The sequence below is a fragment of the Papaver somniferum genome, chromosome 11 (genome assembly GCF_003573695.1).
Source record: "Papaver somniferum cultivar HN1 chromosome 11, ASM357369v1, whole genome shotgun sequence".
Taxonomy (NCBI): domain Eukaryota; kingdom Viridiplantae; phylum Streptophyta; class Magnoliopsida; order Ranunculales; family Papaveraceae; genus Papaver; species Papaver somniferum.
Genome location: NC_039368.1, coordinates 133,233,271 through 133,253,157, shown reverse-complemented (window position 1 = coordinate 133,253,157; position 19,887 = coordinate 133,233,271). Strand labels below are relative to the sequence as shown.

General features: G+C 37.7%; 1 protein-coding gene across 3 annotated transcripts; it reads right to left on the bottom strand.

Moving 5' to 3' along the window:
- Positions 1-5,050: 5,050 nt before the first annotated feature.
- Positions 5,051-8,662, bottom strand: LOC113323859 (F-box/kelch-repeat protein At3g06240-like). 3 transcript variants are annotated; one of them, XM_026572206.1, is made up of 7 exons: positions 8,567-8,662; positions 7,066-8,475; positions 6,840-6,971; positions 6,525-6,620; positions 6,248-6,398; positions 5,629-5,735; positions 5,051-5,482 (listed from the first exon to the last, which is right to left on the bottom strand). In XM_026572206.1, the coding sequence occupies exons 2-7, from the start codon at positions 8,293-8,295 to the stop codon at positions 5,462-5,464; spliced, it is 1,737 nt and encodes a 578-aa protein (XP_026427991.1). In that variant the 5' UTR covers positions 8,296-8,475; positions 8,567-8,662; the 3' UTR covers positions 5,051-5,461. The 3 variants fall into 3 exon arrangements, with proteins under 3 accessions (XP_026427991.1, XP_026427993.1, XP_026427992.1); XM_026572208.1 differs by having other exon boundaries at positions 6,840-6,899; XM_026572207.1 differs by having other exon boundaries at positions 7,066-8,648.
- Between the last annotated feature and the right edge of the window lie 11,225 nt (positions 8,663-19,887).

The window sequence follows — 19,887 nt, the reverse complement described above, 5'->3', positions numbered from 1 at the left end:
AAGGCTATAGACATGCGGCCCAAAAAGAATATACCAAATGGAGAGGAGAGCAGTTTTATCACATCGAAGCCGCAATGGTAGTTAAATCTCGCACCGGAAAGAACAATAACATGTAATGTTTTTCATAAAGAGTCGTTATCAGTTTTAGTAAAAAAGTGACGACTATGGTTATCTCCAGAGTCGTCATCTTGTGTAAAAACAAAACTAACGACCCTTATTTTGAGTTTCAAAAAAACAGACCGTTGGGATCTACTTCGCCATCCAAGAGCTCCTCTTGAGGAAAAAGTGAGTATTACGTTAATATTTATACTTCTTTCATGCTTCAAAGTTACAAACGTATAACATTTCTCGTTTAATTTCAGCCGGAACGTTTCGATGGGTTATGGACAATACGTAATGGGGAAACTAAGTTCCATTGACGAACATTTGATGACGAACATCGTTGAGCGAGAAGGTTCATTGACGAAAATTTGATGCATCAACTTCAAGAATACCTATATTAACTCTTATGTAATACGAGATAGATGTAATGTTATTTTCCTAATGAAATCAAAATCCTTTCTAGTATCAAAATGAGAGTCGTCACAGGTATCCATAGTAGAGTAACGACTCCTAAATCCAACAAACAGTCGTCATTGACATGAAAAAGCTAACGACTCTAGCCAAATAAATTCAAACCTCCTGGATATATTTTGTTAACCAAGGTTCGTCATTGATTTCATTATAAACACTGACGACTCTATCCATAAATATTCTTTCCATCTCCTGGATGTTTTGGGAAAAATGGTCGTTAGATCTCTATTTGAGGATATTAACGACTCTGTGTGTTGAAATGTTAAATACAATTAGGGTCATAAAAGTACTATAAAACGAAGATGACGACCCCTGGTATGAGGAAGGAAAATGTTTTATGCATTGGAGTACTACATGGTTCTAACGAGCATACTTGAAAACATAGTATTTTCAACAAACACAGGAGTTACTAAACATAAAAGTACTCGAAAAAAAGACTCCAAACCAAACACATAAGTTGTTTCAACACACACTTAAGTTCAATTCATAAAGTAAAATTAACATAAGTTAAAGTCGACCATCTCGACCTCGACAACCACCTTACTGCCTCCCTGAACTGCTAACTCTCCGGCTTTTCTTAGGAGGAGCACCCTCTGGGGAACCATCATCTTCTCTAGTAATTTCTTGTACTTCTGAGGGATGTTCATCATGATGTTGGCTACTTTGGCCATGCTCAGAAACTTCTTGTGCTCTTTGGCTACGTGATTTCCGGCTCCTCTTACCTTCCTTATCCATCTCCTTGAACATCTTCTTTGCATTGGGATTTTCAATGTGCGTGCAGTAATCAGCGTACCGACGTTGCTTCGCAGGATCCATCACTTCCCCTTTGTCAGCCGAGCAACAAAAAGCTTTGACAAGAAGCTTCATTCGCCCCCTCTATATGTATTCAAAAAAAATTTCACATTAACTCTCTTATATGTAGATGAATAACACAATTACAAAATTAAATACTCACCGCTAGTGTCAGAATGAAAGTAGCATCTATACTGTCGACTTGAGAAGAAGAAGAGGTGGATGCTCTATTGGCTCCTACCCGGAGTCGGATCTACCCATATCACCCTACCATGGGAGAAGCCTTCATACCATTCGACGTAATCCGGTGTTGCCTCATGACCTTCATCCGCATGCACCCACCATGTGATGTCTACAAGCCTAGAGTGTCTATCATTCCAATGTTTGACATCAACTTCAGGTTCATAATCCACCTTTATACCCTCTTTGTCAGCCTCATACTTTTCCAACTTGTGCTTGAACGGAGGTACACAATCCTCATCGGGTGAATCTTGAATAAAACCAAGTTGACGCATGATTCTTATCGGATTGTACATTGAAAAACCGTTAGGGTGAAACAAAGGTCCATGGTAATACACGACATCTTCCATTGCGCCAACTCTATTATTCTTTTACGGATTGAAGACTACCTCTTTAGCCGTGATGTTGTCAAGTTTTTGACGCATTTGTATCAACGCATCAGTTTGTTCCCTATCTTGAGAACCAGTGAACAAGTATTTGGTTCCCATTGGACTACCTTTGTTCCATTTTGGGTTGAGTTCCACATCTTCATTATCTTTGATAAGTGATGGGAAATGATCATAAATCCACACCTATAACAACCAATGAAATAAACATAAATAATTCAATTTTTAAAATGTACAAAAATAAGAAAACTTTCATCAATCCAAATACCTGGATTAGAGCCAAATTCCCATTAATTTGAGAAGTTAGTTTGCGAGATCCCTGAGAAAGCTGACCATTCATGTGTGCAATTATGGCAGTCCCCCAAGAGTACTTGATCACATCCTCTAAGGGATCCAAAAGATGAAGAAGGTTGGCGCTCACCCGGTTACCTTTGCTGTCAGGAAATATAACCGACGCAAGGACATACAACAAATACCCAGCCGCCGCATAGCGACATTCCATATCAGAGAGACCTCCTTCTTTTTCCTTATTTTTTGTCCCAGAAAACATGTTCCGAATATCTACAAGTTTGAACTCTTTCTTCCGGTACTTAGGTCCCTTCTCGAAAAGCCCATTATTCTTCTCGGAATCCCAGCCAAACAAGTTCTTGGTCCATGTATAGATGTCTTCCCAACTAGGCATTCTCTTGAACTTCTCACCGGTTGATTTTCCTTCGACATGCAGCCCTAATATCTGTTCTGCGTCATCAGGAGTTATCACCATCTCACCAAAAGGAAGTTGGAATGTGTCGACTTCAGAGTGATACCTTTCAAAGAAACTAGATACTGCGACCTTGTCATACGCAATCACAGAGTTCACAACGGCATTGTACAAACCTGAGTTTTCAACCAAATCTCTAACTCTTGCACATTCACCTTCTAGCGGCCACAACTCCATTTTCTTGAAAGAAGATTGGTGCCGGAAAAGACGTGCGACATCCTTATGATCCTACAAAACATAAACAAACACGTATTTAAAAAACAAAACATAAACAAGTTAACACCAACTAATCAAATAGCAAGCAAATTTGGGATTCTTACGATTGTCTCATTGATGCAATGAGCCCATGATCCAGGATATCAAAATAGAACTTTGCCCCCATCTCTAGGTTCTCCTCTAAGTTTACCACCTCGAAGAGGAGGAAACATCAAATGAGTATCGGGAACGTGTCTCGCACTGGGTGCAATATCTGTTCCATCCTTCTTAACCCTCTTTACCGGATTTTTCGCCTTTGCATTCTCTTCATCATCCTCAACAGTGGTTTTACCATCATCACCACCTTCATCCTTTTCATCATCATTACCTTCATTCTCTTCATACTCATCATCATTATCATCACCGCCATTATTACCTTTATGTTGTTCCTTCTCATTACCATCATCCTCATCATCACCACTACCATTACCTTCACCCTCTTCCTCCTCTTCTTCTTGTTCCTCTTCTTCTTCTTGAATCTCTTCTTCTTGTATCTCATGTTCTACACCCTGTTCCTCCTCTACTTGCTCTTCTTCTTGTTCATCTGCTTCTTCACCACTAGTGTTAGCTGAAACAACAGGAGTGTCTGATTCTAACGAATCAGACAACTCATTACCTTTGTCTCTTAGTTCGGTGATAGAAAATGATACCTCACTCGACCTTCTTCCGCGCAATGGACCGGCAAGTAAGTATTTATCGTTGCGGGGAGGTTTCGAAGGAGGAGTTATCGTGATTTCAACCTTGTCTTTCGTTTTCTTGTCACTACATTCCAAACACGAAAAAAAAATTATACAACATCAACTTTATCTCTATCAGTTAAAGAGTCGTCAATGATATGCTCTAACAAACTAACGACTCTTCATTACAAAGTAACGATTGTAATTTATAAGGTAACGACTCTTTGCAAAAATTGGACTGTGAGGATGATTTTGGCCCTTAAAGGGTCGTTAAAGATTAAACTTGGGTCGTCAAACAAGTAACTGCCGACCCTATAAAAGAGATGACGACTCTAGGGATTATAGATTACTGACGACTCTAGTCTAGGGATTATATACTACTGACGACTCTATCGTTTTCTCCAACAGAAGGCAGTTCAAGTTCAACCCAGAGTCGTTACGCACTAATTTGGGGTCGTCATCTTCAACCTAATATGGAGACGACTCTATTCTAGGGCACAAAAGGTCGAAGTAGCAGAACAAGGGTCGTCATATTTACACTAACAGGTTAACGATTTTTCATAGAAAAAGCATGCAATGTAAGAGTCGTTAGGGTATTATTTCTTCGATACTAACGACTCTCACTCTGTAACTTCTATTTTTCAGTTACCAATCTCGATTACACAATCAAAAAACAACCAAAACATCGAATAAAAGGTGGGTTTAAGTTCACGTACCCTCTAATTGGAGCCGTTCCCTTTTTGGGTTTCGATTTGCTTGCTTCAGGAGCTCTTCGCACGTACACCTTTGCATTCACCGTATCTACAAGATTAGGAATTTGAAGTGCTTTGCGAGCGGTTTGCTTTGTTTTAGCCATATTTGTAGAAGAAGTTAATCGTCGATTAAAGTTTTATCATCGACGATTACGCGATGAATCGGTTCGAAGAACTTTCCTCGGTGGAGGTGGAGTCGTTAATGGTGGAGGTGGAGAAGAGAAAGGAGGAGAGGAAGATGAAGATGAAAAGAGAAACTGATTTTCTCTTTGATTTAATTAGGGTATATAGATTAGGGACCTTAATTAGGATAGTTAATTAGTGAAACTGATTTTCAATTAGTGAAGGGTAAAATAGTATATTCATATTGCGATATTTACATCCCTGAAAATTTTGGGGGGCAAACAAAATTCCATGGCCCCCAATTGGAAGTTATGGCCCCCAATTAAACAAGGAAAATCAGAGCTGAAACCAATCTTGTTGTTTCAGCAGAATTGCGATATTTATTGCTAAGTTCCCTTGTAATACAAGCCTACTTTCTAAAATATCGTAGATTCGATGTTTTCATAGTGTAATACATTCCTATAGACCGCAAAAAAAAAGTACAACTGAAGTGGCATGCGTCTTGGAGGCGCAGTAGCATTGGATAATTCCTTACATTGAATGTAGCAGATAATATGTTTCCCTGCCATTAGAAGTACAAAAGTCGTTGAATCATCTCGCAGTACAAATAAAAGACATACAGTTGTTTAGAAATCAGAGTTTAAATACACTACGGTGACTATCTTTTGCAAAAGTAACAACAATTACACGACTTGCCCGAAAGAAGTTTTGTACTTGCACAACTAATGTTTTCATTCAGTTGAAAAGAATGCTCCAAATTTCACACATTTTGAGATACAAGTGATCAACCATCTAACGCACCAAGTGATCAACCATCTAACGCCACATAAGGCACAGACTCTGATCTTGAATTAGTTCTCTCCCAAGGTGCTATATTCTTCAAAAGCATGTTCTGGAAGGTTCTCAAATGCCCCTGAGCTCATCCTGCAAAAGTTTCAAGGTATCAATCAATAAACCATATACATTCGTAAAGATGTTTATAAAGATCGTCAGGTTCTCTTGGATTTTCATCGGTGTTTGCAAGTGGCCAAAGCAGTCAAAACAACAAATGACAGGTTTTTGATTGTTACCTTCTTTCCTTTCACCATCAAACCTCTTTCTTTTAGAAGAGCGTGCTGGCTTTTTACGGTCATCTTTTGGTAAGAGTCCTTAGAAGTAGAGTGACTCTTAGACCCGTCTACAAGAAAGCAAAAACAAACAGAAAAAAAGGGTCATTACTTGAACTGTAATTGGAACATCCTTCCGCAGTCGATTTAAACATTCATAACCTAGAACCATACGCCAGAGAAAGTTCTAATGTCATACTACTAGGTTGTCTATATTCAAAATGAATGCGTGCGCGACTTGCCGAAAATCATTCTATCTCTATAAAGACAGACAGTTTGTAACCGTCAACTCACTGAGGTGCATTTCCTCCCAAACACATCAAAAGAGGTAACCCAGTTTTCCGAAATAAACATCTTTCAAACAAAAGAAAGATGTAAAACCTTCTTTCGCATGTTATCATAACAAAATCACCATCCGTATACAAAAAGACAGATCTCCGGAACCAAACTACAAAAAGACATCATCTAACCAAGCAATACTGCAAGAGAGTGAAGAGACAATGGCTAATTCTATACCATTCCAGAATAAGAATATCCAAAACACAAATATATACGAACCTCTAGATTTTTAACCAATTTATACCTTTGATTTCGTAAGGCTCCAGACTACCACCAGTTGATAATTGGACAAGTTTAGCTTGCTGTTGCTCAGCTCTCTGCAGCAAGATGAGACTCTCACCTTCGAAAATTGTGCTTTCTCGTGGACTTGCTGCAACCGCTTTCGAGGCCTTCCTCTATAAACAATATACGTAGGTACAAAACAGTTATCAATAAAATTATAGCTTTTACCAATTCCTCCCTGCTAAACCACCATAACGATATCATTCAAGATTACATAATTGGTGTATCAAAAAACCTACTGTATTATGTTGGCATTGCGCCTTCCTCTTTCGACCGTTTCTCTTGGTCATAGCAGTTTCTTCTTCTTCGTTTTTTTTACTCCCAACTACCTCTTTCTGCAGTATCAGTATCACATAGCAATGAAGAAAACCCAAAATCTCTTTTCCCACAAAAGGAAACCACCAAGCAGCTATAAAAAAAAAGAACTTGGATGCCAAAATTCCTTTGCTTGATAATTCGATTTGCATAATCAGCTCTTATTTTTTGATTCTTTAGCCTAAGACACTAGTCTCTATTAGAAGAAATTCACACAAGTGAAAGATGACAATACAAACCTGAGCATTAACATGTTGTTCTAGATGTTGATACGCTACTTGAGACTCGTGAAGCTTTTTCTGTAGTTCAGCATTATTAGCAACCAATTGGATATTACGTGCTTCAAGAACTGAGTTTCTATTCTCAAGAATCTAAATATCACAAACATACACACACTATAAGTTAAGTTGGTAATTAGTAAGAATAATAAAGATACACAAAAAATGCATCTTGTAAGTTTAATACCTGAAGCTCCGTGTATGAACTATTTGCCATTCTTCCGCCCACATGGATACCTGAGTTTAATGAAACTAAGCTTTCTGAATAATTCTCTGCCGACATATAGTTCAGATTATATTCAGCAGCACTCCCATGCTCTGGGTCATAAAAACATAGGTCACCGGAGTCCTTGAATAGAATAACACCATTTTCAAATGACCACATAAACCTCAAAAAAGAGCAATGATGACCAATTCTACTAGTTATTATCTTATGGGAAATGGTATAACGTTTAGTCCATGATTCCGGATCTCCATAAACTTCCATTTTCCATATGTCAATAGCATCATTTTCATCTTCAACAAGTACACAGAGGCGCTCTTCCAATACCCCCACGAGAAGAAGCTCTAAGGGTCCTGATGGTGGTTGAATTGCTTTGAATTCCTCGTTCCTAATATCCAAAGAGACTATCGATCTATTGGGATGGGAGGCATCCCAATGAAGATCTCCATTAAAAAGTACCCCAGGTTTTTTAGCCGAATCGAAATCACAAGGTGTTGGAAAGCTCTTCCATGAATCTGTTGCTAACGAATAGAGATGGATTAAAGAGCCCATTTCACTTCTTTCTTGTTCAGAGAATACAGGTACACCAATCATGAACTTATAATCGTCTACCATGGGATCATAAACAAAAGCATATAATTTGACGTCGGTGTATCTATATCTTCCTGGTGCTTCACATATTCTCTTGTATTCATTCGTTGCTGGGTTCCAAAGACAAAAGAAATCATCCAGAACTTCCCGGTCGTCGTCATGAAACCATAGACAGACAATTCCATTACACGAACCAAATAAATCCACAGTAAGTCCTAAATCCTTAAATGGATAATCCGTTTGAGCTGCATTACCATCAATCCTACTGAGTGCTGAATCCTCACTCAATGTTGATGATGAATCATCCTCTTCAACAACATTATCATCACTCTCATCTTCGATAAACATTTCAGGCAGTAATAGCGATGCTAATGAGGCATAACCAATTGAGTGAATTTGAAAATTGTTGTCTTGTTGACCAACAACACCAATCAGACAATTGGAGTTTTGTTTATGGAAATTAAGATGCATTTGCACGAAATCGGGATCAGAAATTAGGTTTTTCCAACTCTTAGATACACATTTGCATGCTAATACAGATCTTACTGGTAACCTTGATATGATTAAAATGAAAATCTCACCGGGAATGCTGCTGATTGACATTGCTTCTGTTTAACCTTGATATGATTATTATTGATTTCAAACTCACACCACCACTTGTTGAAAAACAATTGGCCACAAAACCCAAATCAAACCTTGAAAATCATCTCCAACTGTGACCAATTATTATTACAAGCATTCAAATCAAGAAAATCCCGAAATTAAATTTGGAAAAGGAAGTACCTGTTGAGTGTAGAAACGGCTGATCAGATATGGAGAAAACTTATAAATTTGCTCCTAAATCGAATTGAAAACAACCATTAGAAACAAGTACCTGAATGCTGGAACCTTGGTAACCCTAAAGTGAATCAATCAATCTTGCGCAGGACTGAAAACCCTAAACCCCCCAATTTCAATCTGATCCCAAAACTCCGCAAATGTAAATTAGAAAAAGAAGAACGATTTTTTAGGTACCATGGTTTTTTTTTGAGGGGACCATGATTTTATTAGGCCACCTTCCCTATAGTTATAAGGAGTGTCCTAACGCATTAAAATGACTAACCTATCCTTAATCTAATTTAATTTAAAACCAACCCAATAACTACCTATATATAACCACCACCACCTCCCACCACCACCTCCCACCATCGCCGATTACCACCACCACCACCACCTCTGATTATCACCACCACCAACCACCATCGCCGCCCACCATCGCGGATTACCACCACCACCACCTCCGATTATCACCACCACCAACCACCGATTACCACCACCACCTCCGATTACCACCACCACCACCACCACCACCACTATATATATATATATATATAGCTTAATTTAAAACATTAACAAAGATATTCTCACAAACCCATTACTTGTCATTCGTTTTTGGTTGAATAAATGAGAAGTAATCATTAAAATGAGTTGAAAATGGAAGTTGCAGAGAGGTTTAATGGAGGGTTTTTTTGCAGAGAAAAGTTCGGTTATCAAGAATTAATTTTTTCTTAACCGAACTAAGAGTTCGGTTGATTCGCAAATAAATACTTTTAACTGAACTCCTTGTATTAGAACAACACAAGTCCATAAGTTCGGTTTCTTCGCAAAATAAGGATATCACCGAACTTTAGTTTACGAAAATAATGAGAAGTCCACAAGTTCAGTTCGTTCGCAAAAATGTTAAGTTTTCTTTGTAACCGAACTCTACCTTTGAAACTTCGTAACCGAACTCTACCTAATTCGCCAAGAAATAAATTTCCTAGTAATCGAACGTTTGCCTAATTGCATATATGCATATATAAGCCCAGTTCGGTTGATTCGCAAAATATGTTGAAGTTTGCGAACCAACCGAACTTCTAACACTAGGTTATTTTTAACCTGCAGTTCGGTTGGGAACTTGGTTGTGTTGAAGTTTGCGAACTAACCGAACACACAAGATGTACCCAAATAAATTGTTAAGTTCAAAGTTCGGTTACCTACCATTTTATCCTAGGTAACCGAACATTACACTGTACGACCAAAACCTCCATTAACAAGCGAGTTCGGTAACCTGGGTGTTTGGAAAACGTAACCGAACTACACTTTCAGGTGTGTTCGGTTACATATTCTTGACATACGGTAACCGAACTGGCCCAAATCTACATAAAATTTTTCATTTTTTTGAAAGTTTGGAGCAATTCAACCAACATTATCTAAGTTTGAAGCATACATGGGTACCCAAATACCCTTCCTCCGGTTGTGGTTGGTAAAATCCATCATTTTTCATGTTTTCCTTCTTCATCTTCTCTAACTTTACTCTTTCAATAATTCTACTTCTTTTAAAAAAAAACATCTGATTTTTTAATCTCACTAATTATCTTTAACTTAATCATCTCACTAATCATTACACTAACTATTATTAACACTAACTAATCATCACCCAAAATTAATCAGGAGGGTAATTTAGGTATTAATATAAATATCTAGATAAGGGGTGACCTAGATTTACTTCTAATGTCTTTACCCAAAATAAAACCATGGTCTCGCAAAAAAAATCTTGGTCCCCAAAAAATCGTTCAAAAAGAAATAAATGGAACGTGAAAAGCTTGTACAAATAGTTACGTTTGTTATAGGGCCTGTGGCCCATGGATGTGCGGTCCATTAATAATATGATTTCAGGTGATTTTCCTTTGATGTGGTTAAAACCTAAATCAAGCTCTCTTCTTAGAGCTTCTGGCCCCATCAGAGAATATTTAGACCAATAAAATTTTTTGAAAAAATTTAGACCAATAGGAAATAAGAGTTTCTGACCCCCACCATAAATAATTTAATAAATATAAAAAAAAAATTAAGTAGAAAAATCTCACCCCCCACCCCACCCCACCTGAAAATAATTTTTAAGTAAAAAAAAAAAACAAAAATCACGGGTAAAAGAAAAATAAATATTGAATAAAAACAATACTTTGCGGGTAATTTCTTTTATCATGTAAATTTTTTTTTTAATCTTTCTATCCTTTTATTAATTTATTCTTTTGGAAAAAGACATATATCTTGAGTTAAAAAAAACATATGCACGGGTAAAAGGAAAAAATATCTTGAGTAGCAGAAAAATACTTCACGGGTAAAAAAAAAATCTCGAGTGAAAAAAATACTTCACCGACAAAAAAGAATCTATTTTCATTTTACGGGAAGCAAAATATTTAAAAAAATCTAACCATGAACCATAAACCTATTTTTATTCACCAATACCTATTGTTCTGCAAATATCTGGGCCCGTGCAGAGCCCGGGCGTCACAACTAGTTAGATGAATAGGTCTTCCCTTTCCTGTATATAAGAGAACATTATATGTATGTAATAGTTTGATGCCTCTTTATCAACGCCCTGGCTACGATGTGGTCGGGCCGCATACTCAAAGTATGCGACACCTTTCTTTTTCTAACACGTATATCAACTTAAACCCTGCCCCCTCCAAATCCCGGCAAAACATTCATTTTTTGAGAAAAAATAGGAAATTAACTAAAAAAAATTAGTTAAATACTTTTGTAATAAAACTGTTTTTCACTTTATATAAGTGTCAAAAAAAGAAAAGAGGCCACATACTTTGAATATGCGGTCCGACCACATCGTAGCCGCACCGGTTTATCAATACCAAGTTCTTCTCCTTCTCTATATCTTGCTTTAACCTAATTGTTACTCCAAAACGTTATCATGCACGAAGCTATACCGCAGAGCTTTGGGTGATTTATTTCTATCCTGCATGGATGATAAACACAAATTGTTTAATAAAAAAAGATGAGATTTGAATTTAATCAATCACGGCAGTTATACAATCATCGCGAAGCTAAGTTTATTTTCTCCCGTTTATCTTTTTATGGGTTGATTGTATTGTATTGTATTTTTCGCCATCATAGATAGCATCATAGTAATTAAATCTAGGATGATTGATTGTACACTAATCCGTCTGTATACACTAATCCTCCGTCTGTATATGCAATTAAATCTAGGATGATTGGTTGATTGATTGTACACTAACCCGTCTGTATATACTAATCCGTCTGTATATACTAATCTCGTGAAGGAAAATCTTAAAGAACGTCTAATGGAGATCCCATCGGTTCGCTATCCCAGAAATAAAGGAATCTGTGAAACAAAAAGCGTAACTCCTAGCCAGTCCGGTCAACTCGATCCGACCCAACTCCAACTCAGTCCGACCTATCCGACTCGGTCCGATCCAGACGGTCTAGTCCTGTCCTGTCCTGTGCTGTCCAGTTTTCTGCTTTTTGGGACGTGCGCGAGCAAGTCTGTATCGGTTTCGCCCACATACGGTGGGAACCAAAAATGTGAGGTATGTAACCAAAGACCGAATATTTATTGGGTTTATTTATTTGTTTTTAGAACATGCATAGTTCTGTTATGTTAGAACATGCCTGGTTCTATTTTTCTTTGTCTTAAGATAAATCCATGTCATATAAACGGTCAATTTAAATTATTTTTATTGATCTCAATCATTAAGAATTTTGGTCTTAATGCTACTTGTTCTCTTGAATATGATATTGGCTATAGTTAAATGGTGTATTTTGTTTATTGGTTGTACCAACTCAATTCCAATGTATTTATTTGGGTTTAGAAGTACTTGAGCACCATTATTGTGTACTTGATATTTTCTTCCCAAATTTGAAATGTTCCGTGGGATGCAATCCACTGGCTCGACTATTAAGAGTCGGTATTTTCAAAAGATACGTTGCAAATAAAATCACATGCATTCCAAATTTTGTGGAAGAACTCACAAAAGATGATATGAGTCAGAAAATTTCCATTTCTCTACTTCATCCATGATACTAACGAACCAGTATATGTTGAAATATGACAAGAAGAGAACTATATTTAGTAATCTACTCAACCTAAAGTAATTGGTTGACATGTGTAGTGAGATTCTCTTGGCCTACTGAGATAAAGAAATTTCTCAAATTAAGCTAAATGTAACAAAATTGAAAATGGAAAGAACCCCAAAGTAATAAGGGTTAGATGCACTGACTCATATAAAGCATGTGAAAAGGGACATATATATCATGAGACAAAGATGTATTTATTTCCTCGGTAGTGATGCACCAAAGTATATGTATCAACTGAATATGAGACAAAGCTAAAATGTAACTCTAGCTCCCATCATAAATGAAAGAATTGGAAATGCACCTGGTGACAGAGGTTGGTATATATAATGTATTGTATGTATCATAATAGCAACCAATTTTCACATCAACTTTAATGGCAACAAGAATTTTGCCTGTCCAATTGACTATCTTATCGAGCGCAACACTGCTCATTTTTTCAAGATAGAACAAAGATGTCGCCAAATCTATAGATGTACCAAGAGATAATCACACGTTGTTAAGTTCCCAAGTAATCCGTGCAAATGGATATCATGTGGAACATCAAAATGATGAGAATGTAATTGATTGCATCTTTTATAGTCTCTAGTATATTTGGAAGGAAATATATTTTAGAGAAACGAATGAGTCAATCTAGTGCAATATAATTCACTATAATATTTGGATTATTGAATCCATATTGACTCCGACGATGAAATGTTGGAAACTGACTCATACAGGCTTTGGGTATAACCATAAAGAAACTTTGGTTGTGACATGATGATTGTTTTGAAAGAACTCGTACAAATATCACTTTATTTGAGGGAACGAAAATGGGAAAAAGATTGACAGAATGCAAAGTGACGGCATATCTCTCAATAAGTGTTTTCTAAATTACTAGATGCACAACCCCCCTTACTATTATGCTTTTAGGTAAGAAAGCATATCACTCATTTTTACAAAGTCTTCAGTAAAACAGGATCGAGACCATCCTAAGATGCAAATGGTAAAAAATCCATATTACAAAGAAAACAAGGTGAAATTTAGAAAAATATTCATGCAGAATGCGGACCATTGAAGTGACTGATGGATCTGGTGAATGTTTTGACATTTTGGACTAGTTATAGTTCCCAAGAAATTTGTGTTTTGAAAACTCCTAGCACATATTACGTACACAATGCAAAGTGCAAAGGCTAACCACCCTTGTTAATGCTAGAGAATTTATATTAAAAGGACTTGATGAATATTGCGTGTTTAATAGGATCGATATTGAGCATCTTATACCCATTGGTCTCGCAGAGGCTACCATCAAAGGTTACATATGGTGCCTAAGTAATAGGTTATGCGTACCAACCTATCTTTTATTTCTTTGGGGATATGCAATATTACACGCATCTTACTTAATTCGTTTTTAGAACCCAATATTAGTCAACCTTTTCTGCGTACCAGTTGGTAACTGGATTTAAGCCTGACATTTGTGTTATTACGCATTTTCGGTTGCACTATATATGTGCCATTACGACTCCACATCGTACTATGGTGGGTCTTCAAAACTGTTAAGTAGTTATGCTGGAAATGAGTTCCCAACAATTATCCACATTTTAAACCTTTTGGCAGGAGGTCTCTTACCGCTAGATTTGCGAGTTATCGCTTTAGTGAGACAATCTTCCTGTCGTTAGGGGGAGATAAGAAAAAGTATTTTCTATGGGAACGACAGGAATTGTCGTGGTGTATTCCCATTGTGTCTCATATTGATTCTTGTACTCCACAAACGTAAATGTGAAGTGACAAAGAATAATCGATTTTCAGAATGTACACTGATGTCTCTAAAGTGACAAGATCACACATACCAGCTGCAAATATTCCTGCAAGGTTATAAATCCTCAATATGGGGTACACCATAGACTAAGGTGTTGCAACTACACTTGGTGGAAGTGTAGTTGAGGCCGTGGCTCCATAAAGGAAGATGGAGAGACCACCAGGTTCGATCAATGCTCACCTAGAAAGGAAGTAGGTGAGTAAGGCACAAATTATTTATATCATCAGAAATCATATCATAAGATTGTCTCTGAATATGTCCATGAATCAAACTGGAGGACGCTCCAAAGTTTAATGATTTGCGCACGAGTCACTGGAAAGATCATGCAAGCATATTGATGATTAATTTCATATACATTTGCTTAAGGAAATAAAGCAAGATGAGATCGAACCAAGCTCCTTGTTGCTTAATTTCAACGAAGAGAGTATTTGTCCTATACAATCCAGGTAGAACTTGGTTCTTTGAAAAATATACAGGTATTTGGTGTGGTAGTGCTAACCAACCAAGTGTAAAGCCTATTGGACATACATGATTAATTTGTCACAAAGCATAATGAGAAGAAAGCAATCTTAAACTATAAAGACTCGCCTTGTGGCGTGAGGTTTCTCACAAATCCCTGAAATTGTCCTCTTGTAATGAACGTTATATTGTTCCTCTACTTAGTTAGCTTGGTAATTTCAAAAGGACTTGAAATGCATCATATTTATGTAGTTATTATGTATTTATGAAAGAATCAAGAGATATAAGATATTTTCAAAAGTGCATGATGGACTTTTGCTTCCCAAGTCGAATGACTCTAAACCACGGAGTGTGTTTGCAATTACACTGGAACACTCACTTATTGATTTAAACAATCAAGCAGATGTGGTATACCCGTCTAAGTGACTATTTGATTGGGAAGGGATAAACAAGTAAGGTTTCGTGTCATGCGTATTAAATAAGTTCTTGATTCAGAATTTTAGATATTTATGTCGATGGTATGGACATGATAAGTACTCTTAATGGAATAAGAGATCTTACAAGCTATTTAAAGTCTGAATTTGAGATGAAAATCCTGGGAAATCTCGATCTTATCTATGTTCTGAACTAGAAGACCGAGCTTGTGGTATATTATTCCACCAGTTTTCATATGTCCATTGTCATGCAATATAACAAAGACATGCATCCTGATAGCACTCCCATGATTATTCGAGGTTAAAATGTAAGTAAGTGACCATTTCGTCTAAAGGAAGATGACAAAGAAGGAATATGAAATTCCCATATCTAAGTACAATAAACACATTTTTGTACTTAATATAATAATGTACTCAATGCAATTTTGCATCCTCATGGAACTTGTTAGCTAGATATAGCTCAGCGCCAAAGCAACGTCTTTGGAATGGTACAATGAATGTAATCATGTACTTAAAAGTAACCATTGACATGAGTTTGTTTTATCCCCCCAAAGACATATAAAGGAGTGATAAAGGTACTGCAATCCAAAGGTTGTTGATTATGAAGGAACAATAGTCTCTTCTCCAACGAAAGTAATCAGGGGGAGATATGGTAGACTATTTTCTAAGTCATTACCGATATTCAAATTCGAAAAGTACATGACTAAAGGAACTGTCTGGAACAACTCTGAAAGTAATCAGGGGGAGATGTCGACATCAGGGGGAGGATCCAAGGATATGATGTTGACATATTTTACTGCGAAATTGAAGCTGTGTTGTACTCCTTTTTCCCTTCGATCGAGAATAGTTTTTCCCAAAAGGGTTTTGTTACTCGACAAGTTTTTTAGCGAGACAACACTAAAAACATCAAGTATGTTGAATGTTTAAGACATAAAGATCGTCGTTGATATTACTGAAAATATCATAATCAAAGAAATGAAACGCGATAGTCTGTTAAGCAATGTAACTTCCAAAATCAACAACATGGTCTTATAAACAATCAAATCACCAAAGTAATGTGTGATAAACTCCTTTTTCACTGCATTAGACTAATGAAAATTTTCTGACATCAGGGGGGGCATCTAATGGTTTGTTGAACTCTTTTCCTTCACCGAGGTTATTTTTTCCCACAGGGTTTTGTTGCTCGGCAAGGTTTTTAATGAGACAACAACAAACACCGAGAATTAATTTCCCAACTAAGGATATTGTCTTTCCCATGAGGAATTTCTGCCTTAGGAGTTATGAAGCAATGAAGCAAAGTGATCATCTGCAATATATCACATTTACTTGCATTTGTCACGTTGTACTCTTTCCCCTTCGTCAAGGTTTTGTCCCACTGGGTTTTCCTTGTCCAGGTTTTAATGAGGCAACGTATACATATCCAACTATGTTCTATGTTTACTTAATATTGTACTCTTTTTCTTTAGTTCAGGTTTTGTCCCTCTGGGTTTTTCCTGACGAAGTTTTAATGATGCAATTAACTTAGACTCATCGATCTTTAAAGATCGTATTGCATATGATGAACTACATGTAAAGTACGAGACAACATGTGAAGTACTACATGTGAAACGTTGTACCAAGTTTTTATCCCACTAGGTTTTTCCTTGTCAAAGTTTTAGTAAGGAAATTGATTTCGGTACAAGTCATCAAGGAGAGAACTACATTTAAAGCATTATATGTGAATCACTATGTATAAAGCTTTGTTATTGAACTGCACAAGGGGGAGTGTTATAGGGCCTGTGTCCCATGGATGTGCGGTCCATTAGATGAATATGTCTTCCCTTTCCTGTATATAAGAGAACTTTATATGTATGTAATAGTTTGATGCCTCTTTATCAATACCACTTTCTTCTCCTTCTCATTATTACACTTGTTTTACACCTGTGTTGTTTACTTTCAATAGTGTGCCGGCTCGGCTGTTAGCCTTACAACCCAAGGCTGGAAGACACTTTGGACTTGCTAAGTCCGTAGTCTTGTGTTTGTACTCCATTCCACATGACAAAGGAAGGAAAATGTAAACTTGATACAAAGAGAAAATTAGAAGGAAAATGTTTTAAAATTCTAGCCTGAAAATAATAACAAAGGGTCTAAGAGCAGTTCCAGTGGTTGGATAAATGAGCATATTTGCCCATTTCTACCTACCGTGGGACTGCCAAACCAAGAAAACGGATGGACAAAGGCTCAAATATAAGAGTTTGCGCATCCCGTTCCAAATTGAACCGACGACCTCAATGAGAGACGAGCGGTTCACTTAGGGACGATCGTACAAGATTAGGCCGAGACTCGGCTCCACTTGAGACAACGCCCGTCTCATTCCGAGCCGTTCGGTTCTATTTCAGCCGTTAACGACTATGTTCATCCAACGGTCATCATCTCATTCCTTATTAATTCAACTAATTTCAACTTTAAAATCACATTTTACACCAAAAACTGCTTATATTTTTTAACACTTTAACCCTTAATCTCTAATTCTGTAAATCAATAGAAAAAAATAGAAAAAAAGTTTCTTAAAAAATGGTTAATTAGTTCATCACAAAACCAAAATACTTCAGCAGAAACTCCTTCTCAGAAAACTGGCAACCCAAAGTATAGTCTTGATAAAGATAAGGCTATTTGTAGAGGTTATGTAACATTTACTCTTGATTCTATCCATGGTGTTCAACAACATCATAATACTCTTTGGGGGAAAAATTCATAAAAAAATTTGTCAGAAAGCTAGGAATATACAAAAACGTGCATTCTTCGGGGTTGTTGAGTCGGTTAATATAATCAACAAAGACGTCAACAGTTGGGTTGCTCTGACGATGCAAATGTTTCGTCAAGTAGGGAGCGGTGAAACCGTAGTCGATTTGGTAAGTCACGTTTCAAATGGTGGAACTGATTTTAAAAATGAGTTATATTTGTTATAATAACTAATTAAAAATTATTCTAACTACATTGTTGTTTGTGGTTGAAAACTGCTTCTGCCGGTTTTAGTAATTTTGTGTGTGTGGATGAGAAACAAGTCCAAACCCTAAACAATGCACTACACGTGTGTACTTTTGATTCGAGAGATCAATCTGTACAATCCTGGCTTAAACCAAGAAATGGCCGTTTTAGGCTTGCTTCGGTCACAAAGTGAAGGAGAAGGGTTGGTCTTAGGGAGGGAAGCGAAGAAAGTGTTGAGACCAGAATCGTTGATTCTGAAGGTGTGGTTGTTCACGACTTGTATCATAAAGTGGAACTGGCTAGCAGAATGGAAAGCTATCAGGTGATTTCTGGATACTGTGTTGTTCTCTAACCAAAACTTTTTTTTTGGTGGAAAATAGGTAAAGCCTATCCTATTTATACAAGTCTTATTTAAACGTACCTCGGTCTCGTGGGAAGTGGGAACGATTGGGTGATGGAAGAGTGGAGTAACGTATAACCGTCAGAAACCCATGCTTCCATGATGAAGGAAGTGGATCCGTTTACACTCGTTACTTCTTGCCGCCACTAATTGTCCCGCTTCATGACACTTTCTTATAACGGGCGTATTGCACGCCGCGCACTGTAAACCTCCAGACCAATACCCTGATGAGTATCCCCCAGTTTGTCACATGTTTGATGTCTCGAGTGTTTTCGTGGAAAACGTGTAGCAGGTTGCTACGTGCGGAAAGTCAAAGTCAAGAGTCTTGCCGCAGGAAAATAACATGTGATGCTATTAGGCACGTCTTGGCTGGTTGCCTAAAACTTGCCACAAGTACGTCAGTTCGGTGGCGAACTTGGATGGTTGAGATTGTAACTCATGAGGAAGGGTAGCCGTTGATTATGGATACCTTCTGTTGATGCCTGGTAATGGATCAGTGGCGTTTTTGGTTTATGCCAGTGGCGTTGTGGCATGATTGGTATAACTCGTGCATGCCAGTAACACAGTAGTATAAGTGGCGCCTGGCGTAGTCATGGCCACGAGATTTAAGCGGCTGGTCGCCTAAAACTTGCCACAAGTCCGTCAGTTCGGTGGCGAATTTGGATGGCTGAGATTGCAGCTCATGAGAAGGGATGGACATTGATTATGGCCATATCTTGTTGTATAGTGGCGCTATTGGCATAGTGGCGCCTGGCGTAGACGTGGCGTGGCGGCATGCCAGTGGCATAGCCGCGACAACTGTTGTGGCATATTGGTGTTAGACCCAAATATGTCTCCGATAACATTGGCCCTGTTACTAAGTTAGTCTTAAGAACTTATGAGAGTTACTGAACTCAGTTGGAATGGAAACTTTTGGCTAAATTAGGGTTTGGCCGGCGTATCGCAACCCTATTTAGCACGTGCGACATGATGGTGGCGTGGCTGGCATAGTTAGCACATGCCAGTGGCACGAAGTAGCGTCTGGCGTAGCCATGGCCGCTAGACTTTGGCACATTGGCGTGGCAACATTGGCCATGTTGCCACATCAACCCCAATGCTCTGGGAAACATTACTTGGCTTGGTTGGCATAACAACTTTGCCTAAATTAGGGTTTGGTGCGCCAAAACCCTAATTAGCGTAAACGCGCGTGCGGCATGTGGCCGTTGCACATCGATGTTTTGTGCAAATGG

Excerpts from the sequence above, each read along its gene's own strand:
- LOC113323859 (XM_026572206.1), bottom strand. The coding sequence starts at position 8,295 with ATGTCAATCAGCAGCATTCCCGGTGAGATTTTCATTTTAATCATATCA. Across the intron at positions 6,399-6,524 it reads CGCAATGCCAACATAATACA|AGGAAGGCCTCGAAAGCGGT; the intron begins GTAGGTTTTTTG and ends TATTGTTTATAG. Across the intron at positions 5,483-5,628 it reads TGATGGTGAAAGGAAAGAAG|GATGAGCTCAGGGGCATTTG; the intron begins GTAACAATCAAA and ends AAACTTTTGCAG.